Source organism: Oratosquilla oratoria, chromosome 40 (genome assembly GCF_046742065.1).
Source record: "Oratosquilla oratoria isolate Oo_2021 chromosome 40, ASM4674206v1, whole genome shotgun sequence".
Lineage (NCBI taxonomy): Eukaryota > Metazoa > Arthropoda > Malacostraca > Stomatopoda > Squillidae > Oratosquilla > Oratosquilla oratoria.
Window position 1 is genome coordinate 38,401,330 of NC_134816.1, and position 23,202 is coordinate 38,424,531.

General features: G+C 39.7%; 1 protein-coding gene across 1 annotated transcript in view; it reads left to right on the plus strand.

The window, feature by feature from the left end:
- Positions 1-10,025, plus strand: part of LOC143020783 (uncharacterized) — a 14,211-nt gene extending 4,186 nt beyond the window's left edge. The window contains exons 2-5 of the mRNA XM_076177528.1: positions 1-1,875; positions 2,636-2,765; positions 6,563-6,701; positions 6,867-10,025. The exon at positions 1-1,875 is cut by the window's left edge and continues 550 nt beyond it. Of these exons, the coding sequence (XP_076033643.1) occupies positions 1-1,875; positions 2,636-2,765; positions 6,563-6,701; positions 6,867-7,070 (2,348 nt within the window). The 3' untranslated portion in view covers positions 7,071-10,025. The remainder of the gene's footprint in view (positions 1,876-2,635; positions 2,766-6,562; positions 6,702-6,866) is intronic.
- Positions 10,026-23,202: the final 13,177 nt, after the last annotated feature.

The window sequence follows — 23,202 nt, forward strand, 5'->3', positions numbered from 1 at the left end:
AGGTTGGAGTTGTCAGTAGTATGTTTATGGTCAGAGATACAATGGAGGACTGGCAGTCTGTCTGGCGAGTGCGGCCCGGGAGTCAAGGAGGTAGTGCGGTCGGCGGCGACGGCCCCGCTCACGCACCCGACCCCCCGTCCTCTACCAAGCTCGCCAACAAACATGAGCCAAGTGAAAATAACGATTCTGTGATTATTCCGCTTTTACACGAGAGCTTTGGTGACATTTTTAACGAAAACAGGACGCCCGTTATCGGCAACGAATTCTTTAGTGAGGAGAATTCGACATCCATTGAGTACGAATATGTTAATGACTATCTCGAGGATTGGGACAACGGAAGTAGTTGGAGGAACTGTCTCAACAGAAACTCGTCCGACGTGTCCGAACTTGTTCTCTTGGGCTTCGAGCAAGCCGTGGCCACGAACAACGAGATGTGTGGGCGGTTTTGGTGCGAGCGCGTTGTCCGTAGCGAGCGACGGGTGAAAGGTAACGCCACCTATTGGCTGGTCGAGATCACCTACGTGCCTGACGATCATCACTTATGCCTCATCAACATCAGCAGAATGATCTCGCTCCACCACTCGTGGCCCACGTGCTTCACCGACTTCGTGTGCGCCACGAACGACAGCGAGTTCGCCATGTCCGCGATGGAGTGCATGCCCGATCGATGTCGGGCTTCGGAGATCACCGTCCTCGTCTTCATGTGTTTCGTGTCCGTGGGCATCCTGGTCATGAGTCTCCTTATCATGGTGGTCATCAAAATGAACCCACAGTTCCACAAACCCAAATACTACCTAAGGTTCTCCCTGGCCCTCACCGACTGCCTTATCGGGCTTCTGGTGTGTAGCCATGCAGCGTACAACCAATGGGTGAGCCTGAGCGAGGTTCCAGGGGATCGGTTCACGAGCTACGGCAACCTGGAACACTCCCAGCTCTTCCGACACGTCCCCAACTGCCTTTGGGGCGTGTCCGACATCGCCACGCAGGTCAGCGGGTTCTTCGTCTCTTGTGCCGTGGTGGTGTCGCTCTACACGCTGGCCATCATGAGCCTGGACCGCTACTTGCTCCTCACGTGTACTAACTACCGAAATGTAGTCACGACGCGTCGTGTGGCCGCGGCATTGACAGTGGCCTGGGCCTGTGGCCTGCTCGAATCCTCACTCCACTTCGTCTACCACCCTATGGTACAAAAATCCAACTGCGTCAACTACGACACCTCCCCTCTCGACGTCCACATCATCAACATAGAGAGTAAGATCGCCATGGTAGACTACAAGGTCTACCTGACGCAGATCGTGCCCTTGGTCATCACCCTCGTCGTGGCCGGTCTTCCGGTCTTTGCTATGCTCGTGTCCTCTCTCCGAACGCTGCGGAAACACGCAGCGTATAACCGCGACCACAGCGTCCGGCAGGTCAAGTCCGCTCTCCAGCTCACGCAGAAGCACTGTTCTCTCACCCGCCAGCAGAGCAGCGCCAGCCTGGGCACCTTCAACAACTGCACAACCAACGGGACCAACAGTCCGAGTTTCAACAGCAGGTCGAGACGGAGTAGCTCCAAGTACAATATCAGCCACATTCACGTCGACCAGGATCGTCCTTATAAACTCAAGTACACGTTCAATCTCAGTCAACCCGGCAACCCAATGCTGAGGAGATCGGCCACAGTACGGGAGACCACGACCACCAACAGTGGGCGGATCAACAACAGCCCATCTATCGGGCTCTCGGAGAACCTTGAGGTGTACCAGGAGGACGGCTCGATGAGCAACGGCTTTGCGGGGCCTCACCGCATCCATCGTCGGTCCTTCTCGGACCACGTGGTCAACAAGCAGAACGGGAGCCATGAGACCATCGGACCGTCACCCTCCATGCAAGGTCAGTGACCTTGTTTCCTCCCACCGCTGCCACCATTTGATGATAACCTGATCATGGTGCATATGCCAGTACCACCGTTTGTGTTTACCTAATAGGGTTAATATATCAATTAAAAGTATGTTTTTATATATGTATTCCATATGTTTTATGCGTTCTGGGCTTTACTCCTCAATAAATTTAATAATTCTAGGTTAACAAAAATGACAAATACAGTATCATCTTACCATCATTGTGTGCATCTTTATGGTTTCAAGGAGAAGATGGACAACAAAGAACAAAAACACATAATAACAAATGTACTAAATACTAAAAACTCAAAACAATGAACCACTCTATCCAAAAAAGAAAGACACAATCCTCTCCACATTTTGAAAATATTCAATGTGGATCAAGAGTAATTTCAGGTTCTCACTAGACCTACACCAGAGGTGGATATACTACAGCGTTCCAAAAGTTTTAAAGCGGCTCGCTAGGATCAAATCATATATTCATGTTATTATGATTTTTTCTAAATTGAGTTACTTTGTTTTTTTCAAATAAGTGTGCTTCATTTGAAGTTTCTATTTTGAAATATTAATTAATATTTTCCTCTTGAAAAAGTCTATTTTCTATTTATCTATTTACCTATGTCTACTTAATATATTATGCGACCCTACCAAATTTGTGAATATCTGAATATGGCCCATACACTGAAAAATGTGCTCACTCCTGGCCTACCCTAAACAACCAACCCTATCCTCAACCTGGCTTTCCTTCGCAGGACTCTCGGGCCTGTCGACCCCATCGGCATCCATATCCCTCCAGGGACTTCGCAATTACCTCTCCTCCAGAAGAAGAACCCAAAATCCAACGGAAGACACTATCGCTTCCACCATCAGAAAATTAAGAGGGTAGGACTGATGTCACTTTAGATTAGGAGTTATATTTATAGTAGTAATAATGATAATAATTATAATAATAGTATTAATAATAGTAAAAATAATAGTAGTAATAATAACAACAATAATAATAATAATAATAATAATAATAATAATAATAATAATAATAATAATAATAATAATAATAATAATAATAATAATAATAATAATACTACTGATACTACTACTACTACTACTACTACTACTAATAATAATAATAATAATAATAATAATGATAATAATAACGATAATAATAATAATAACAACAACAACAACAATAATAATAATAATAATGATAATTATAATAACAATAATAATAATAATGATAATAATAATAACAATAATAATAATAATAATAATAATAATAATAATAATAATAATAATAATAATAATAATAATAATAATAATAATAATAATACATACATACATATACCAAGGCTTTTTCCCCCTTCCAAGGGAGGTAGCCACAAAGGGAAAGGCATAAAAACACTCCCACCCATTTCATCCCTAAATACACTCCACACCCCTCCCACCCTTCCTCTCATCTGAGCACCTCCTGGATGACAGGTCATCCCTGAACCCTGCCCACCGCCCTGGGTCAGAAGCAGTGTCGCAAGACACAGAACATCCACAGCAAGGCCGCTTCATTTAATCGGCGACCCCCCCTCTCCGTCCCCCTTTGCATATAAGGAGAGGACGGGGAGAAATCCCTTCGGGCTGCGTCAAAATTTACTCACACATACTACCCCACCCCCCACCCCCCCGCCCATTCCTCCTCATGCAGTCACAACATCATCCATATACAACCATTCTCCACTCACCTCTGTCTTCCGTCCTCTCCCTTCCTTCCTCAACAGACATTCCCCTCTTCCCCAAAGCCCCCTTCACCCCATCCATCCACCTCATCCTAGGACGTCCCCTCATGTTCACTCCTTCCACATCTGCCTTCCATACCTCTTTTACTAGTCTTTCTTCACTCATTCTTTCCATGTGTCCAAACCATCCTAATATTCTTTCATCAACCCTCTCTCCCAAATCCTTTTTCACCCCTGTTCTCCTCCTCACCTCCTCATTTCTCACTCTATCTAGCCTAGTAACCCCCACCATACTTCTCAGACACCTCATCTCAAACACATTCAAACTCCTTCTCTCTTCTTCTCTTATGTTCCACGTTTCTGCCCCATACAGTGCTGTTGGCACAATCACTCCTTCATACAGTCTCCTCTTCGCATCCATTCCCAAATGTCTATTTCTCATTACACTCTTTAAACCACCAAGGCATTTACTCGCTTCTCTCAATCTACATTCTACCTCCACCTTCACTCCACCTTTTCCTGCTACACTTGCACCCAAGTATCTAAAACTATCCACTTCCTCCAGTCGCTCTCCCTTAATGTTCACTTCCAGTCTACTGCCACTTTCACCCCTTGTACATCTCATCACCTTACTTTTACCCACATATATCTTTAGCTTTCTTCTATCACATACTCTCCCAAACTCTGCCACCAGCTTCCTCAATCCCTCCTCTGACCCTGCCACAAGCGCAGTGTCGTCCGCAAACAACAGCTGGCTCACCTCCCACTTTTCTCCATTTTCTTTAACCATCTCCAATCCCTGACTCACTACCCTAGCATTCACCTCTCGCACCACCCCATCCATGTATAAGTTGAACAGCCAGGGCGACATAACGCATCCTTGACGAAGTCCCACCTTTACTTCAAACCACTCACTCTCTCCATTTCCAATCCTAACACATGCTCTACTACTCACATAAAAACTCTTGACAGCTCCCAAAAGCTTTCCTCCTATCCCATAAATCTGCATAACCTCCCACAGTGCCTTTCTGTCTACCCTATCATAAGCCTTTTCCAGATCCATAAAAGCCCACAAAACATCCTTCCCCTTTCCTATAGCTTTCTCACATATCTGTCTTACCACAAAGATCTGATCTACACAACCTCTACCCGTCCTAAATCCACACTGTTCCTCACCAATTACTCCTTCTGTTCCTCTCCTAATCCTCTCAATTAAGATTCTCCCATAAGCCTTCCCTACTACACTCAACAGGCTAATCCCTCTGAAATTACTACATTCACACTTGTCCCCTTTTCCCTTGTAAAGAGGAACTATACAGGCACTACTCCAGTCCTCCGGTACTCTACCCTCTCTCCAGCAAACATTAAATAATCTCACCAACCAGTCCACCATCACTGAACCTCCCTTTTTCAGACATTCTGCATGACATCCATCCAGACCAGGTGCCTTACCTGCTTTCATCATCTTTACAACTGCCTTCACCTCATCCTTCCTTATTTCTCCTCCATTCTCCTCACTCATCACTCTCATTTTCTTCGTATTTCCCACTGCAGCTATCTTTCCTTCCCTATCCTCCTTCACATTCAGCAACTCCCTAAAATATTCTGCCCATCTTCCCCTCACTGCCATCTCTTCCATTATCAACTCTCCATCTGTACCTTTTACCTTTTCTTCCCTACTTGATTCGCCTCCTCTTCCTCTCTTAATTTCTTTCCAAAACATCTTTTTATTACTTTCAAAATTTTCTGTCATACTCCTACCCCATTTCACATCTGCTCTCCTCTTTGCCTCCTTTACCTTTTGCTTTACTTCTCTTTTCTTTTCTTTGTACGTCTCATATGACTCCCCTGTCCTCTTTTGTAACCAATCTGTGAAAGCTCGCTTCTTCTCTTCTACAACCTTCTTTGTTTCCTCATCCCACCATTCACTACCCTTTCTTCTATTTCCCCCTGTCCTTCTTGTTCCACACACCATCCTTGCACACTTTAAGACTCCCTCCTTGAACCATCCCCATTCCTCCTCCACACCCATCTCTGCTCTATCCTTTACTCCCTCCCACTCCTCCTTCAGCTTCTTTTCGTACTCCTTCTCCTTTTCCTTTTCATTCAAGGAGTTCACTCTAAGAACCTCCCTACCTTTTGTCCCTTTCCTCCTTCTCCATCTATCCTCCACTCTCAATTACCTTCCACCAAAAAATGATCTGATATTCCCCACCCTCTCCCCTTACCTCATGTACATCCTTAACTCTTCCTATCATACTCCTATTTACCACTACATAATCCATTAGCGCTCTATCTACCACCCTTCCCTCCACCACCCTCTCCCATGTGTACTTATGCTTGACTAATGATAATAATAATAATAATAATTAAAAAAAAAAAAAAAAAAAAAATAATAATAATAATAATAATAATAATAATAATAATAATAATAATAATAATAATAATAATAATAATAATAATAATAATAATAATAATAATAATAATAATAATAATAATAATAATAATAATAATAATAATAGTAATAATAATAATAATAATAATAATAATAATAATAATAATAATAATAATAATAATAATAATAATAATAATAATAATAATAATAATAATAATAATAATAATAATAATAATAATAATAATAATAACACTTATAATAATAGAGACCGAAAGAGAGCAAGTTGGGTGAGAGAACAGACTAGAGTGAAAGATATTGTTGAGGCAGTAAAAGAGAGGAAGTGGAATTGGGCAGGTAAGTTAGTGAGAACGACTGATGACCGATGGAGCAAGTGTGTTACTGAGTGGACGCCGCGAGATAGGAAGCGTGGAAGAGGAAGACCAGTTGTTAAAAGTTGTGGAACCGAGTGTCAGCCCCTCGGGGCTGCGTCTCTAAACGGAGGTGAGGTGTCTTGATATGATGACCTCACTGATGACATAGGGTTTTTCCTTCTGCCGTAGGCTCAAGGGCGTGGCCATGCAAGAACGAGACCGCGAGATCACGAGGACTGTCCTCGTCAACGTTTTCTTCTTCGTCGTCGCTTGCTTTCCGCTTATAGGCGTGGGCGCCTGGATGCTCTATCTCTATTTTACCTGCCAGGTCAGTGCGACCTTCGTTCGTGTCTAATCTAGCTAAAACTAGACGGTTTTATTCATATCATGAGGTAAGTTAGGTGTAGATTAATGTATTCAAACCACGCGAATAAAATTACCTAACGAGTAAGATAAAATCATCTAAGTTATGTTCACGTTTTGTCTTCTGCAGGAAGTCATCAACAACAGCAGTCCTCTTCGACAGCTTCTCTTCGTCGCCCCTTGGCTAATGGCTCTCAACAGCCTTTGGAACAACGTCCTCCAACTCATCTATAACCATAAATTCCGTTACGCAGCGAAACAAATGCTAATCGCGCTTTGGAAACGGTTCAAGAGGGTCTTTGTTCGAAGGGAAGTAAGGAATCCAATCGAGTGAGAAAGAGATCTATTTGTGCGTGGTCACTTCGTTTATATATTGTATATTTTTCTTGAGAACTTTCGGACTTTGTTGTGTTTCTTTTTTTTTTCCGTCAAGGTACAAATATTATATTTAAAGACGTGTACTGGGTTAGGTTAAGAAAGGTGTTCAATGTCTTCGTAAAGTTACATCAAGGAGAATGTTTATGAATTGCTGTTTCTCACCCTCCTCCATAACAGCGACGTACTCAATATAATACTATACATATATACATATACATATATATATATACATATACATATACATATACATATACATATACATATACATATACATATACATATGTATGTAAATATACATATACATCACCGCAGCAAAAAGGTTGTCGTTCGATCAAATTTGTTCGTATTAAAAAGATTTTATTGATGTCCAAATATGGATGTGGTTGCTGTGATTCTAGATCAAAAATATGTTTTCTTAAGAACATGGTTGTTTGTGTTGTCTAATTCTACTCTTCCTCTGTGCTGTCCCAGATTCTCAAAAGGGCATCACGCCAAAAGGTAGTTTTACTTTCTGAAATAAATATATCATCACTATCAGCCCACTATTAAGCCATTCCCCCCTGACTCGCTTTTCATAGTGTCTTTTGTCATGCAAAAGAAATCAATATATTGAGCATTAATATGAAATTATTGTTACTTTTTTATACTTAGGTAATTGTTCCTACTAAATATAAAAATAGCCTCAGCCAATCAGAGACGACTCCAGGAAGGGGCGGAGTTTAGGAGAATAGTTGGCTAGAGTTGGTTATATTGCGTTTTATTTTGAAGATACAATAAAACGTCTTGTGATAATCGATACGGTGGAAGTAACCAAGAGGAATGGTGAATTGTGACGCTATCACGGTTTAGTTCGCGGTTGACTTTGTTCTCTATGGAAAAATATTCTTTTGGTGGGATGGAGCAAGCTGCGACATGACGTCATAACGACAGTAAAAAGTTGCCGCTAGTTTCTATTTCGATTATTTGTTTGGGCAGAAACCATTATCCTGTGAACACAAAGAAGCATTTTAGTTATGTTATATCTAATTTCATCGGCCAGTCTTACTTTCAAGGAGAATATTGTATCAACGAAGAAGATATAAAAGCAATGAGGTTTCACATATGTGTGCGCATGTTCACAAGAGTAAAGAAAAATATGTATTTTTGTGCAACACCCTTGTTGTAAAAGAGTGATTTCTATGTTATTAATAATATTTGTCACATTGGTGTTACTTGTGTATGTCATCAATACAATTTACATTCAACATACTTGCTTTGTCCATTCATGAATATTCTACACAATTTATATTTATTTATATATTACGAGTTAGAAATAGTAATGGTACCCACTGGAGAAGGAGGAGGGCCAAAAAATAACGACAAATAGATCAACAATTAAAAGAATGAATGTATTGATATGAATGATAGAATGAGCAATAAATAAATAAATAAACAAATGAATAAATAGATAAATAAATGAATAAATATATCACTTAAACAAAATGTAGTAGCACATTTGTAAATAATCACGAAAAACCCACTGTCGGAATAGAGGTCGGGTAGAGGTGTGAGGTCAGAAGGGATGCAGGGTCAGGGGTGGTTGGGGAGCGGGGTCATCCCTTCTGACATCACACTTCTACCCTATTGATCACATAGCCTCCTCCCTTCTGAATTCGCCCTGTGTGACGCCCTGTCAAGCTATCCCGGTTCTGCCTTCCTTTACATCTCAATTTTGTTTATGTCTCAATCATTTCTTGTAACCTGTACTTTCGTGAAGAGGGCTATAGCTATTAGCCGAAATGTAGAAGATATACTTTCTTATACTTTCTTCTAAGATTCCTTTTATTCCGACTGTGGGTTCTTCGTGATCAAATACATATATGAATGAAAGAGAATGAGAGTGAAGATAGTAAACATAAGAGTAAAGAAAGAGGAAGAAAAGGAAAAGGAGAAAAAGAAGATGGAAGAGAGAAGAGAGGGCAAATAGAAAGAATTTTTGGATTAATAAAACCTCATTAGGAGATGTAGAAAGAGAAAGAGAGAAGAATTTTTATTCAATTATTTACTTTAGTTTGATTTACTTTAGGAGGGGGCAAATAATCTAGCCCCACTTTTTACAAATTTAAATTTTCAAGCTCTATTACCATCCATCTTTACATAATTATGTATTTTTATATATTTCTCTAATTTTTATATTTTTATATTGACATTTGAATTTGAATTTCGTCTTATAATTATATCCATTTTATTGTTTTTTATTTTTCTAACTTTTTTTTAATTCTGCTTCTTCAGTGTTTCATACTCACGTTCAATCAAAATAAAAAAAAAAACGCTTTAATCTCTCATAATATTTTTTTTCATGATGCTTTTTTCGCATTTTCTTTCATCTTTGCCTTCTCTTTAGTCCCTCTCTTTCTCGTTATTTACATTTTTCACCATCTTTCACGTTTACAACCTTACCTCTTTATATTCCAAGTGCAAAAAATGAAATAAAAAAACCTCACAAATATCTGGTAGCAGGACTACTCTTCTTTATACTTACTAAGACACAAATCATCAACATACCTCTTAGTACTTGACAAAGAGAACAATTTACGAAACTTAAGTAGCCGGACTACTAATGAGCCAATAATAATATAATCACCTCAGCCCCAACTCTCAGACACAATACACAATCATAATCTCTCTGTATAAAAAACTCACATTTGTATGTACACATACCTCGTAAAGTTCGTGTAATTTTAAGTATAGCCATGTATGAGTACAGTATACATAAATATATATATATAAGCACATTACTTTGTATCACAAATGAAGAAAAGATTAATAGTACTTTTTGTACATATATGTACTTCGGTCTGTATCCATCTTGTGCATAGCCAATGATGTAATTGTTAATATGAATGTGTACATCACCATGTATATGTCATTACATGTATGTAATTAAGCAGTTGACCATATATATATATATATATATATATATATATATATATATATACATATATATATACATATATACATTTTTGGTTCTTGGGTGGGTACAGTATAAAAAAAACATGCCGTCATTGTTTTCTATCTCTGGAACACACTCATTATATCCCATACTCTATACAAGCTACGATATTTACATCTATACTGCATATACATATCTGTAGTATATATGTCCACATCAATTGCAGAATATAATAAATGTGCACTAACTCGCCTGCATCTTTGCAGATGCATCTTCGATCCCTTGTTCGTTTGTAAGATAAATATCTTATAATATCTTATGTCGACTTTTCGTTTGTTCGAACAAGTTCGTAGGCGAACTTGACTGCAAAGGGACCTGTAAGATGCAGGGACCTGGGTCAATGGACACAAGTAGAGCATAAACAATTAGAACCCATGCAGACACTCTACCCATCTCATCCCCTGGAGGTTATTATGTTTGGGACCTCCCTGTATACCGGTACATTGCTTAGGTCAAAGGCTATGCAGTGAGGCACAGCCCTTCCTCGACTGGCTCACCTCCCATGTCTTTCTACCCTCATTCACCGATTCCAAACCTCAGCAAAATATCTTTGCCTTTACATTCTTTACTACACCGTCCACATACACGTTGAACAAGCATAAGAACATAAAAAGTGAGGAGATTGCAAGAGACCATAAGGGCTTCACTAGGCAGTTCCATGTCCATTACTAAATATCAAACCCATCCATAAAGTTATCTAATTTTATCTTAAAACAACCAATTGTTTCAGTGCTCACTACATGGTTACTTAGTCCATTTCATTCGTTAACTACTCTGTTTGCAAACCAGTTTTGCCTATTTCCTTCTTAAACCTAAATTTATACATCTTAACTTTCATTACTAGGAGTCCGGTCCTGCATCAGCGTTGCTAAAGCTCTCCTTGTAACATCATTCATTCTCTCTATTCACGCCATTCACTTATGCAACACTATTCACGTGAAAAAAGACTACCGTCTTCAACAGGCCTTTCATTCCGTATCTTCATAATACACTCCACAAAGGCTGACTTTCGACCCTGTCATATGCCTTCTCCAAGTCCACGAAAGTAAATCTAGTTTAGAAAAAAATGCATGTCTGTCTTATTACTTTTTTTTCACATACTTTCTCCCTCTCTTAAATACATAGTATTTTTCCCCATTCACTCCCTCTGTTCTCCTCCTAATTCTCTCCATCAACACATGTCTGTACACCTAACAAGATGATCCTTCTGAAACTACTACATTCAGACTCGTTTACTTTATTCTTGTATAGCAGGACTATACATCAACTCCTCCAGCCCACCATCACACTCTTCCCTTAAGGCAGTGATTCTTAACCTTTTCCAGTGCCCCTACCCCTTGATAACTCAGAAAATTTCCTCGTAACCCTATCCAATACAAATACAATGCAAATATATGAAAAGGATGAGTGATATAAACCTTGTTTGGTTTCTCATTGTAAATATACAATGCCATTGCACTGACTATCAGGTCTCGTACCCCCCAGGCTTAAGGTTTCGTACCCCTTGGGGGTACAGGTACCCCAGGTTAAGAACCACTGCCTTAAGGGCTTATCACACTGGGATAATTTTCCTCCGACATCTTACCTCCAGCCTCCGTTTGAATATTAGAATATGACTTTGTTTACAGAAATCTAGAATTCTCTATGAGCAACGGTAGGTCCAACATTCGAATAGGTTTACAGACTTAGTTCGTCAAACTTTGCTATACATAACGGAATGATAATTTGATATTTGTAGATTTTAAACATAATATATTGTAACCGAAGTCGTTTTTACTCTAACGAACTCTCAACTTTCGGCGCCGGTGAAACTCGTGGAAACCCAGTGTGATAATCCCTTTACGAGTAGACATACATTGAACAACCTCACCAGCCACTCCATCATTACCGCTCTTCCTTGTGTCAGACATTCCACAGAACACCTAACCAATCAATGTGCCTTTCCATTTTCTATTTTCCCTCTGCCTCTGCATAACACCTCTTTTTGTGACATCCCCCATCATTCTCCTTACACATCACAATCATTCTGTTGGCACTTCCTACAATTACAATCAAAACCTTCCTGTCTGTCTCTACATTCGACTATTCCTTGAAATGCTCCTCTCATCTCCTTGTCACAGCCTTCTTTTTTATTGACAACTTACTCTGTCCTCAAATATTTACGGCTGTTGCCCCCGGATTCGAACCTGGGCTCGTGAATTCTCACTGCCGTCGCCTTGCCGACTGAGCTATTGATCCTATAAAATTCACCAACTTGGGTCAATAGCTCAGTCGGTAAGGCGACGGCAGTGAGAATTCACGAGCCCAGGTTCGAATCCGAGGGCGACAGTCGGAATTATTTGATCGACATCACCGTCACTGGTGATTCTATTTAGGTTACTCTCTCCTCTCGATACAACTTGCATCTTCACATTTTTCATATTAAAAAATGAATCTTATTCTCTTCAAAATCCTCAGCCAAATATCTACCCCATCGTCCTTTTATTTTTTCTGTTGACCTCCCTCATCTTGTGTTTTGCTTCCACCTTCTTTATACCTCCAAGATGCTTCCTCGAATTATCTTTTTCAGCTGTTCTTCATGTGCGCGCCTTTTTTTCCTCCACTCATCTCTTCAATCCACCATTCATTACCTTTTATTGTTTCACCCATTCTCCTCACACCTCAGTATTTCTCCACACTTTGATACATCCTCCTTGAAACACACAATCTTTTTCTATCTCATCCCTCACCTCTCTTTGATTCCACACTCTCCCAGTTTCGGTTGGCATTCATTCATTCCCGTTCTCACTCAAATTACTTCCAGCACGTTTCTGTCTCCTTTCGCTTTCCTCTACTTTTCCACCTTAGATCCACCTTAGGTCCGCGGGATGCTCGCTGGCCGAGCGGAATGGAGCGTCGCTACTTGCGTCGGAGGTCGAGGTGACAGTGGTTCGAACCCTGCCGCCAGTGAGTTGGACCAAGGGCATGGTTCGTTAAATTCCAAGCTACAAAGTCCTGAACCCCCTGATAGGGGAAGTTTGCAATATTAAACAGAATCAGATCTATTCTCATTTCACTTCCCTCAGTCGATGATCAGACATTCTATTAGTCCCTCCTATTAACATATTCACATTCAGAAACTCCTCTATTAATTTCAGACACCACTACATAACCTGTCCTTCTACCGACCACCCTGGCCTTTGTAAGTTACTTTATGTGCAATATAGTCTTAGATACTGTTCGCTATCGCCATTTCTCTTTCAGTACATTTGTTCAACACCACCTTGCTTTTGTTATTTCCTGCCACACCACACACTCACACACACACACACACACACACACACACACACACACACACACACACACACACACACACACACACACACACACACACACACACACACACACACACACACACACACACACACACACACACACACACACACACACACACACACACACACACACAAACACATACACACAAACACATATACACACTACGGAGGTCCGGGTTCGATCCTCGCCCGGGGCTTAAATAATATCAGTATCGCAGCGCTGAGGGGTGTTACTCCAACTCTCGTGGGCGGGGAGTTGGGGGTGTGTGTGTGTGCAAGGTCATAGCATTACCCATAGATCGGACCTACGAGCTCTGAGCTCTCTTCCAGGAGGGAAATAGCTGTCGATCACGAGTCCAACACGTGATCCAAAGACCAAGTGAATACACACACACACACACACACATACACACCACAATAACACAACACTCACTTAGCTTAACCAAAAATTCTCTCTCTCACACTCATTTTTTTCTCACTAGCAAGGTCTCACGCATTTCAACCTACTCTTACTGCCCATAATAACATATATTCACATTCAATCACACACATACACATCTCGTTCACCAACATACACTCCTACACTTCTTCACCCCCCTCCACACCCGACTCCCTACTCAACGCACTCCTAAACCCAATCCCACCATTCCCGATCAGATTAGTTTCATTCAGTGCTAACACATCCATCTCCTCGCAAAGCTGTTGATAGTCTTCTCCTTTCAGTTTCAATAAATTATCATCAAATACCCCAATAATTAGATTTCTGGTTGGAGTTTACCTCTGGGATCTTCTAAAACCTTCTCAGGAGACACTTAGAGAGACGGGAGGGAATACAATGTCGGAATTCTTGTCCCCCATTCCAGACGCTTAGGGAAACGAAGACTTGGAGACTTTAGAGTATCTAAGGTGAAGTTTAAGGGGAAAACAGAAAGTGAGAGAGCATAAGAAAGCGGCCCAGCTTGGCTCTGGTCCATAGGGGTGCTCCTAAACTCCAGTGAGTATTAACTACATTCCAGTATTGATTAATTGCTTTTAGTTAGTTGGTTAGTTAGTTTGTTAGTTAGAAGTTAGAAAGTTGTTCATTTATAAGTTGATTTGTCTATTTATTTATCTATTCGTTTACGTAACCATCTATTTATCTATTAGATGATTCGTTTATTTATTTGTTTATTAATTTATCTATTTATCTATCTACTTTAATTATTTTATTTAAGTATTGATTGATTTATCTATATACTTATTTGATTATTTACTTATTCATTCATTCTTTATTTGTTTATTTACTTATTCATTCATTCTTTATTTGTTTATTTATTTCATTCGTTTGTTCATACAAGAAAATTCAAAAATGTCGTCGTCGAGATTCCCTTCTCCACAAACGAATCTGTATCAAATAATTTCATTCGGTTGGGAGTTCCATTCCAGTGAAAACGGAATTTCCATCATCTTAATTAAAACCGTCTGTCGCATATCAAGATAATTAAAGAGCGTGAACCAGAAGGAACAATTATGTTGTTTTAACAGGTACAGTAGAATTATAGATTCAAGTCGATTTGCATCATCTATGACGTCACTACCTCGTCATTGTGACGTTACTTTGACGTCATAACGTCTCGCGTATCTTTGCAAGCAACTGGTCACGCCAAATCTCACAAATTTTGTTATCTATCATTTGTTATTGAGTATTGGCTATCGCAAATGATAGTGCTGTGGTGAAAATAAAGAGGATATTATAAAAAAGTAAAATGGTGTGAACGATTATATCCAGAGTCGTCGCCGTACTTATTAACAATCATACGTTCAAGTCAATCTGAATTTCCCAACAATTCGACAATAATGTAATATAGCCTTTCGAGTAGCAGACAACGAATAATTATAATAAAAGAACTGTTACTCTCTCGTCGGTAGTGTGGTTGGGAAAGTAATCAAGAAATTATCATTATTGTGATTTGCAATTACGTCTCTTTGCAATTTGCAACTCTATGATCCGTTTCCACAAAACTCTCTGTAACGCTATTTTTTCGGTGTTTTTATCCTTGGGGACAATATCACAACAATGAGGTGCAGTCATAGAGATGAAAAACAGTAGGAATGAGAAATAGAAAAGGCTAATAGTGATCAGCTTTCGTTTATGAGTAAAAATTACTCCCCGATCATTAAAATCCCCAAAATATTGATTGCATATAAACATATGCAATCAATGCCCCATACGGGTTGTACTATGGGTGGTTCCTGATTGGTTCAAATTTGTGACTGTTGATTGGCTGGCTGATCTGACGCGACATGACGTCACGGGCTGAGACAGTGACGCTATGAATAGTGTGAATTATCTTTTACTTGGGATAACAGGATACAGCCATTTTTATTAGTATTTGTTAAGATAATTTAAATTTACGGACACGACAGATGATTGTGCAGAATCAAAGATGATCTTGCCTTACCGCAAGAAACTGCAGACCAAAACAATAGATAAACAAATGAATATATATATATATATATATATATATATATATATATATATGTAAATATATATATATATATATATATATATGTAAATTAGGCATTTGTCAGTTAAGCACATTTAAGTGGAGATAATGTGTGTATCTAAATAAAATGTATAAAGCTTGGTTGTATTTTCTTCCTTCACATCCAAAACATCAACAAAAACAAATGCCCTCACCATTAACATTACCTCTTCCAACTCCTCTGAAAGTATGAGTACTTTGCGTAGGACACCCCTACGGGCCAGCTTCACGAGCAATTTTTCATGATTGGAAATTAATATAAACTTAAGGAAATAATAAGTAAGAAAATGAATAAATAAAAAATATATAAATATATATAAATATATATATATATATATATATATATATATATATATATAATGCATATACTGTATAATCATTTCTTGTTAGGTAGTTAAGATTAAGCTGAGCTCTTATTACTTGTGGTTATGAACAATACAAAGTGAGGAGCTTCCATATCTCTCTCCTTTCTCCCGCTAAAGCCCTCACTCTCTCTCTCTCTCTCTCTCTCTCTCTCTCTCTCTCTCTCTCTCTCTCTCTCTCTCTCTCTCTCTCTCTCTCTCTCTCTCTCTCTCTCTCTCTCTCTCTCCCTCTCTTCTGCCATATTTTTCTTTCTTACTCTCTTTCTCTTCCACCCGCCACATCTCTCTCTCTCTCTCTCTCTCTCTCTCTCTCTCTCTCTCTCTCTCTCTCTCTCTCTCTCTCTCTCTCTCTCTCTGTCTGTTTCTCTCTTCCCCTATCTCTCACTTTCTCACTGATTTCCTGTTTGTGTGGACCTCACTAAAATTATTATTTCAACGAGCGACAGATGAGCTACGAAACGCCAAGATGAAGAGAAATTCCTCAGACGTCATCAATACTTGGGTCCGCAGGAGAGCAACGCGTATGCACGGCTCGTCGACGCTGCTTAGGCTTGGCGACGTTACTTTTCAAAAATGTTTACAATATAGATGTATTAGTTATCTGTATCAGTAATAATTCAGTTAGTTTTGTTCACGTAGATGTTAAATAATGCTTAGTTTTCGTAACCATGGTTTTTATAAGACATAAAAAAATCGATCTTACAAAAGTTTTTTATGCTAAGAAGAATTTTCTAAATATCATATTCTGATACAAGATTTAGGGTCAATTGTAATTTTTTTTCCACCTTGATCAACTGTAGAATCTCCACCCTAACATAGGCTAGATTAGATTAGGTCAGGTTAGGTTGGGTTAGGTTAGGTTAGGTTAGGTTAGGTTAGGTTACGTTAGGTTAGATTAGGTCAGGTTAGGATATGTTATGTATCACGAGCCATAATAATCTGTGAATGTTAGGTTTGGATAGGTTTTATTTGGTTAGGTTAGGTTAGGTTAGGTTAGGTTAGGTTAGGTTAGGTTAGGTTAGGTTAGGTTAGGTTAGGTTAGGGTAGGTTAGATTAGGTTAGGTTAGGTTAGTTCAGGGTAGGTTAGGTCAGGTTAGGTCAGGTCAGGTTAGGTTAGGTTTGGATAGGTTATGTATCACAAACCATAATCAAGAGAAGAATGTTAGATTAGATTAAGATAGGTTAGGTCAGGTCAGGTAAGGTTAGATTAGGATAGGTTATGTATCACAAGCCATAATCAAATGTAGAATGTCCCAGCAACACTCAATTGTACAATCCCCACCCCAAGCGCGTGTGGGTGAAGGGGAAATTCTACAATTGATCCAAGATTTGTTCACTTACTCACCAATATTCATTTTGAACACGGTGAGCAATTCATTTGGATGCATTTCATGTATTATGTAACAATAGTTTAATTCTATATTGCAGTTTCTGTAAGAGTAATATTTAATATGCACCTTCACACATTGAACAAGTTGGATTGTAATTCTGCATTACAAATGAATGAACTCAATAGCGAGTCCAGCCACCGCGGGCGTCAATTACTTAGTTTAGGCTAATATTTCGTTTGGTCCTGCTTTCAAGGCAAGAAGAGCATTACCTGTCCGAGCCGGGTCTGGCGAGGCGACTCATCTATAGTATTTATATACATATACAGTATATATACATATATATATATATATATATATATATATATATATATATATATATATATATATATATATATATATATATATATATATTGTTTTTTGCGCTCAGTGATCGGCAGCCTTGCTACATCAAGAGGTACCTTTATATATTGTATTCGTGACTCGTAGGACACCCTGTTTGACTGGGGTGGAATATCGTAGAAAAGTACGAATTTCTAGAGATAGGGGTATGGTAGTCGAGTTTGAAGGAAATATCAGAAATAAAGTAATGTACATAATTCAATGCAGTTAATGACAGTGTATGAGAGATATGGTATAGTTACTAACGTTCAGCATTTGCTAAAATAACCTTAACATGCAAGATATAAGGTTCCAAACAACACCATGCGGTTATAGACAATAATACAGCAAAATAAGGAGATTATGATTATAATTGTACTGTTAATATAGCAATAACATTAACATTGTACTGTTAATATAGCAATAACATATCAAGTGTAATGGAAGTACACTTAGACATGAGAGATTCGACGGCATCACGAAGGGTAGAAATCTGTGGGGAAGGAACAACGGCGTGTGGTAGTGGTGATGGCAGTTGGGCTGCATCGCACTGCTTTGAAGCAGAGCGTGATCGTTTAGCACAGCTGTGCCATACATTGACCCCAGGCATGTGACACCACGAGTATTCCCACTGTGATGTGACTGATGTAGGCGAACGTGATGAGTCCGACGACGATGCCGAAGCAGAGTCAGTCACTGTAGGTGGTGCAAGGGTATAATATAGGAATGTACGGGAGTCATGTTCAGCAGCACACCAGGCATACTTCTCATGGGCAATGCAGCATCGAGAAATATGACCGATTCACCAGCATTTGAAGCACCATGGTTCTTCATCAGACATTTTACGTAGTTCACATGAGGGGAAGAAGGAGAAATCGACGAGGGTTGGGGGCGGATCTGGAAGACTCCAAGTGATGACAAGCATGTTGATGGGTACCCCATTCTGTAGGAAGTTACGTGCAGTATACACTCCTGTCAGTTCCTTCACTGATAAAGTATGTGGGAAATTTACAAGATCTCTCTACTGAATCCTGTATATCTAGAGTTGGTGACAAAATCGCATCATCTTGATGAAAGATTAGTAAAAGAAGTGTGGAAGGCAGAGGTGCGGAGAGTGAACTTGAGGGGACGACCGTATAAAACTTATTTTGGTATGGTATTTACATAATAACTCACCTCTTACATATACATCAAACAGAAATGTTTTATTTGCTTTCATAACATATATATAAAACAAAGAAAGTTGGTCATGGAAATGATAGAGATATATTCACCTTTATTTTTTTATTTATATTGATATCTACAGTACATAATAACTCACTTTTAGTTTTGCTTAGATAAAACAAAGATGTTTTATTTGTTGATTATGACATATACATGAAATAGAAATTTGGTGATGAAAATAATAGAAAAAATTATTATAACCTAGCGATAAACAGCACGTACATCAACTAAAAATTCTAAATAGAGGTAAGGAGCCTTTTTTCTCACCATCCGCTAACAGAAGTAGTCTAGATGCGACTGAAGTGTTCTTTGATTGACGCCTCTTTTTTTTCAAAATACCATTCTTCGCTTTAACCCATTCAACTCCGATGACAAGATGTCTTGTCATTTGGTCAAATAAAACAAAAAATCATAAAACACCAAAATGTTTGATCAAACACCAGAAAAATATGACGTCAGCCCTCGCTTCGCTGCGAGCGAAGCGAGGATTGACGTAATATTTTTCTGGTGTTTGATCAAACATTTTGGTGTTTTATGATTTTTTGTTTTATTTGACCAAATGACAAGACATCTTGTCATCGAAGTTGAATGGGTTAAGCCAGGATCTTTCAAATTAGTTTGTAGATAACATACTAAAATAGTTTTTACCGTGTAGATAACAAGCCAAAGTAGCATCCAAATCTGTAGATCGATCTTACTTTTCCTTTCAGATAAATCCACAGAATAAAGCCAAAGTTGTATTCAGCGTTTACCATTTGTCATAATCAAAAAGAAATATAGAATGTCTATAATATGTACAATACGTTACATAAATGCATAGGATGGCTGCAGTCTTCAGTATTCAGTGACAAAAACGTAATCTGATAATTTTATTGTGAGAGAAAGTGATGTATAGAGAGAGAAAGAGAGAGAAAGAGAGAGAGAGAGAGAGAGAGAGAGAGAGAGAGAGAGAGAGAGAGAGAGAGAGAGATTTTAGTCATTTGAGGGATGAAAAGGAATAAAAGATTCTTGGAATGGACTATATTTTTCCCATTCTTTCTCTTGATATTGAACGCTGAGTAGGTACCGGATGGGGATGATTTTCCAGAGAATTGAACGTCACATGAGGCCACGTGGAAATGCAGTGGTGAATGGAAGCTGCAGCTTGTATGCAAGTGGGAGGGCACACTGGTCCGCCCAAGATTAGAATTGTGTTAGTGGTATGGTTCCCACGCAGAGTGAAGGATATAAGCAAGATCGAGACAAAGAACAACAATCAAACTGGTTCCCAGCATGGCAGATGAAACCAAATGAGGGGACAGCAAATGCATTGTATCTGCCAGCACTAAAAGATCGAAGAGAAAGTGATATGATCACAGTATTCAGATCGCTAAAGAAGATAGACTGCATGGACAGAAGACATCTCTTGATTAGGGACAGGAAGGCTTTAAGAGGTCATGAGAACAAATTAAGAAGACCACATGTGTAAAGGATGTGAAGAAATACATTTTTTCATACAGATGCTTAAACACTTAGAAAGTTTAAAAGGTGATATAACCCAAACTGGAACAATGCATGAACTCAAATCTAGATATGATAATTGGAAAATTATTCCATACAGACCAAGGTGGAACCACACATGAATTTGAAGACATTTAGAAAAAAAATACTATACATTAGAAAGTGGAGGACGGGAACTTCCGAACGTTGCTCCTCTCCTTTACACTACAATCAGGTCAATACAACACACTGGATGCAGTCACGCACTTTGGAACTTTCTGTGTTCACAATGTCAAGTGGTAAATTTGTTCAATCTATACCATATGTTCATAGCATATGCACACATTTTACTGATTCCTTTGAAACTGAGTAGTCAGATTTATCATTATATTTTGACCAACGCTTGGCGGTTTCGTTCAGCCAGAGAGAGAGAGAGAGAGAGAGAGAGAGAGAGAAACCTGACTCAAATCCCTCCGACATTATCTAGATCAAAATATCTGAATACGGACATCGTAATGTACTAAGAAACGACGTTTATAGCAGTCAATACTTCCAACATCCCTACGGACCCAAGTTACGCGTCTCCATTCCCCGAAGAACGTTGATCACCTTTAACTGTTCTTTCGTTTAGACGTCTTCCTTAAATATCTCCTTGACTCTAAGTCCTCCTGATTATTGACAAAGAGAGACTGCCCCCCCCCCAAATTATCCTGTTCATCTTAATAACACCTACACGTTAATCAAGTAATTGTGTATACATACACTGACCCTATAACCATATATACGATATGTCACACGCATGATACACGATATACATTGCCACACAGGATGTCGCCAGACAATGGCGCCGGTCAACTCATATTTAGACCAAACATTATTGCTAACCTTTTTGCTGACCTACACATTTCCCAAATCACATACAACAAGTAAGCGTGACGCCACGATCGCACGACCTTTCCAATTAGTGCCATAAGTCTTTCACCAGATACTTATACCCACCGAACTACACAATCAGCAATACATCACGTCAACACACATTTACTAATAACTAGATCCATTACACTACCATTAACTAACAAATATTATTGTATAAATACCAAATATAACTTCTAACTGTAAACCCTACACAGGTATGCAGAGTATGTATATTCAAGTATAAAAGTCGACGACTGCGTCACCAGAGTGGGAATCTCCCCTTAGAGGGAGCACCAGGGTACTATCCCTTAGAGGAACCCATATTGGGACGCTCCCCATGGAGAGAATGCCCAGGATCTGTCTCTGCGGGGTCTATAAAGTTTCTATCTATAAATACAACGAGAGGACTTACCATTGGTTTACATCGAAACGCCCCAACTTTATGTAGCATCACCACGAATATGTAAGGAGGTGACATAGACTTGTGGCAAGCGGTGCTCTTCAACACCTCCGAAGACAAACCGCTCGTCTACAACTAACCACACCTACCAAAATAGCCTTAAAAGTCTACATACCAACGCCTTCAAAGGAAACTGCCCGCCCAGAGCAATGATTCTCAGCGATGCAACCTCAAGACTTTTAATCATGCCCCCGGAATCCCAGAGAAGCCTGGGTTAAGTGACTCTCCGTCTTGAAGAGAGTATGTGGTGAAATCGATAAGGCATTCAGTTTCAACCACCTGGTGCTAGTTTGCTACCAACCCAGAGAAAATTCCCTGTCCTTTGCTACATCTGTTTCAGCGGCACTACCGCTCATCCACGACCAGAATACTTCAAGCCCAGCGCATCGACTTCAAGACGTCTACCAAGCCTCCGGAATCCAATCTCAATCCAGAAAACTCCAATCAACTGCTCACAAGACTGCAATCAACCTCCCAAAACCAACTTTGAGGTCACCAGACACCTATCCAAGACTAAGCAGCATTAGCCCGAGGCAACCTCCCCAGCACGCAACTCAGAAAACTCTTCACGAGGTGTTCTCGGATCTCCGTAAGTATATTACTTACTTGTTGTCCTACTTCTAGAACGAAGCCACGCGACTCCAATCGGTCGCGAGGGAATAAGGCCCAGCTCGCTTACTTCAAGGTCAACACGGTACCATGCAACTTCGGTCAGGATGCATAGAACCCCCAGGCCGACGAGAATCGTCTCAGCAGTATTGAGACACCTCCACGTACCCCGTCCGTAACCTTTCCCTCCAAGCGGCGATTGACAAATCTATCCATTCCAGCGGCACAACCGACCTCACCAATCATCGTGAGAACCAAATAGCGTGTATTCACTAATTTCTTTTAATCAAGTTTAGTTTATCAAGTGTGGACCGAAACGAGAGCCTACCCTCCACCCCCTTCCATCGCCGTGACCCACGGTGAGGACCAGGAATTTCGCGCCGGTAGAGCGTGGCCGGCAGAAAGCCGATCAGCACTTAAAACAGCAACACCAACCCACACCCCCATCGAGTTGACCTCAGCACAGCGATACAGCAAACCTCAAGAAACCGGCAACGTC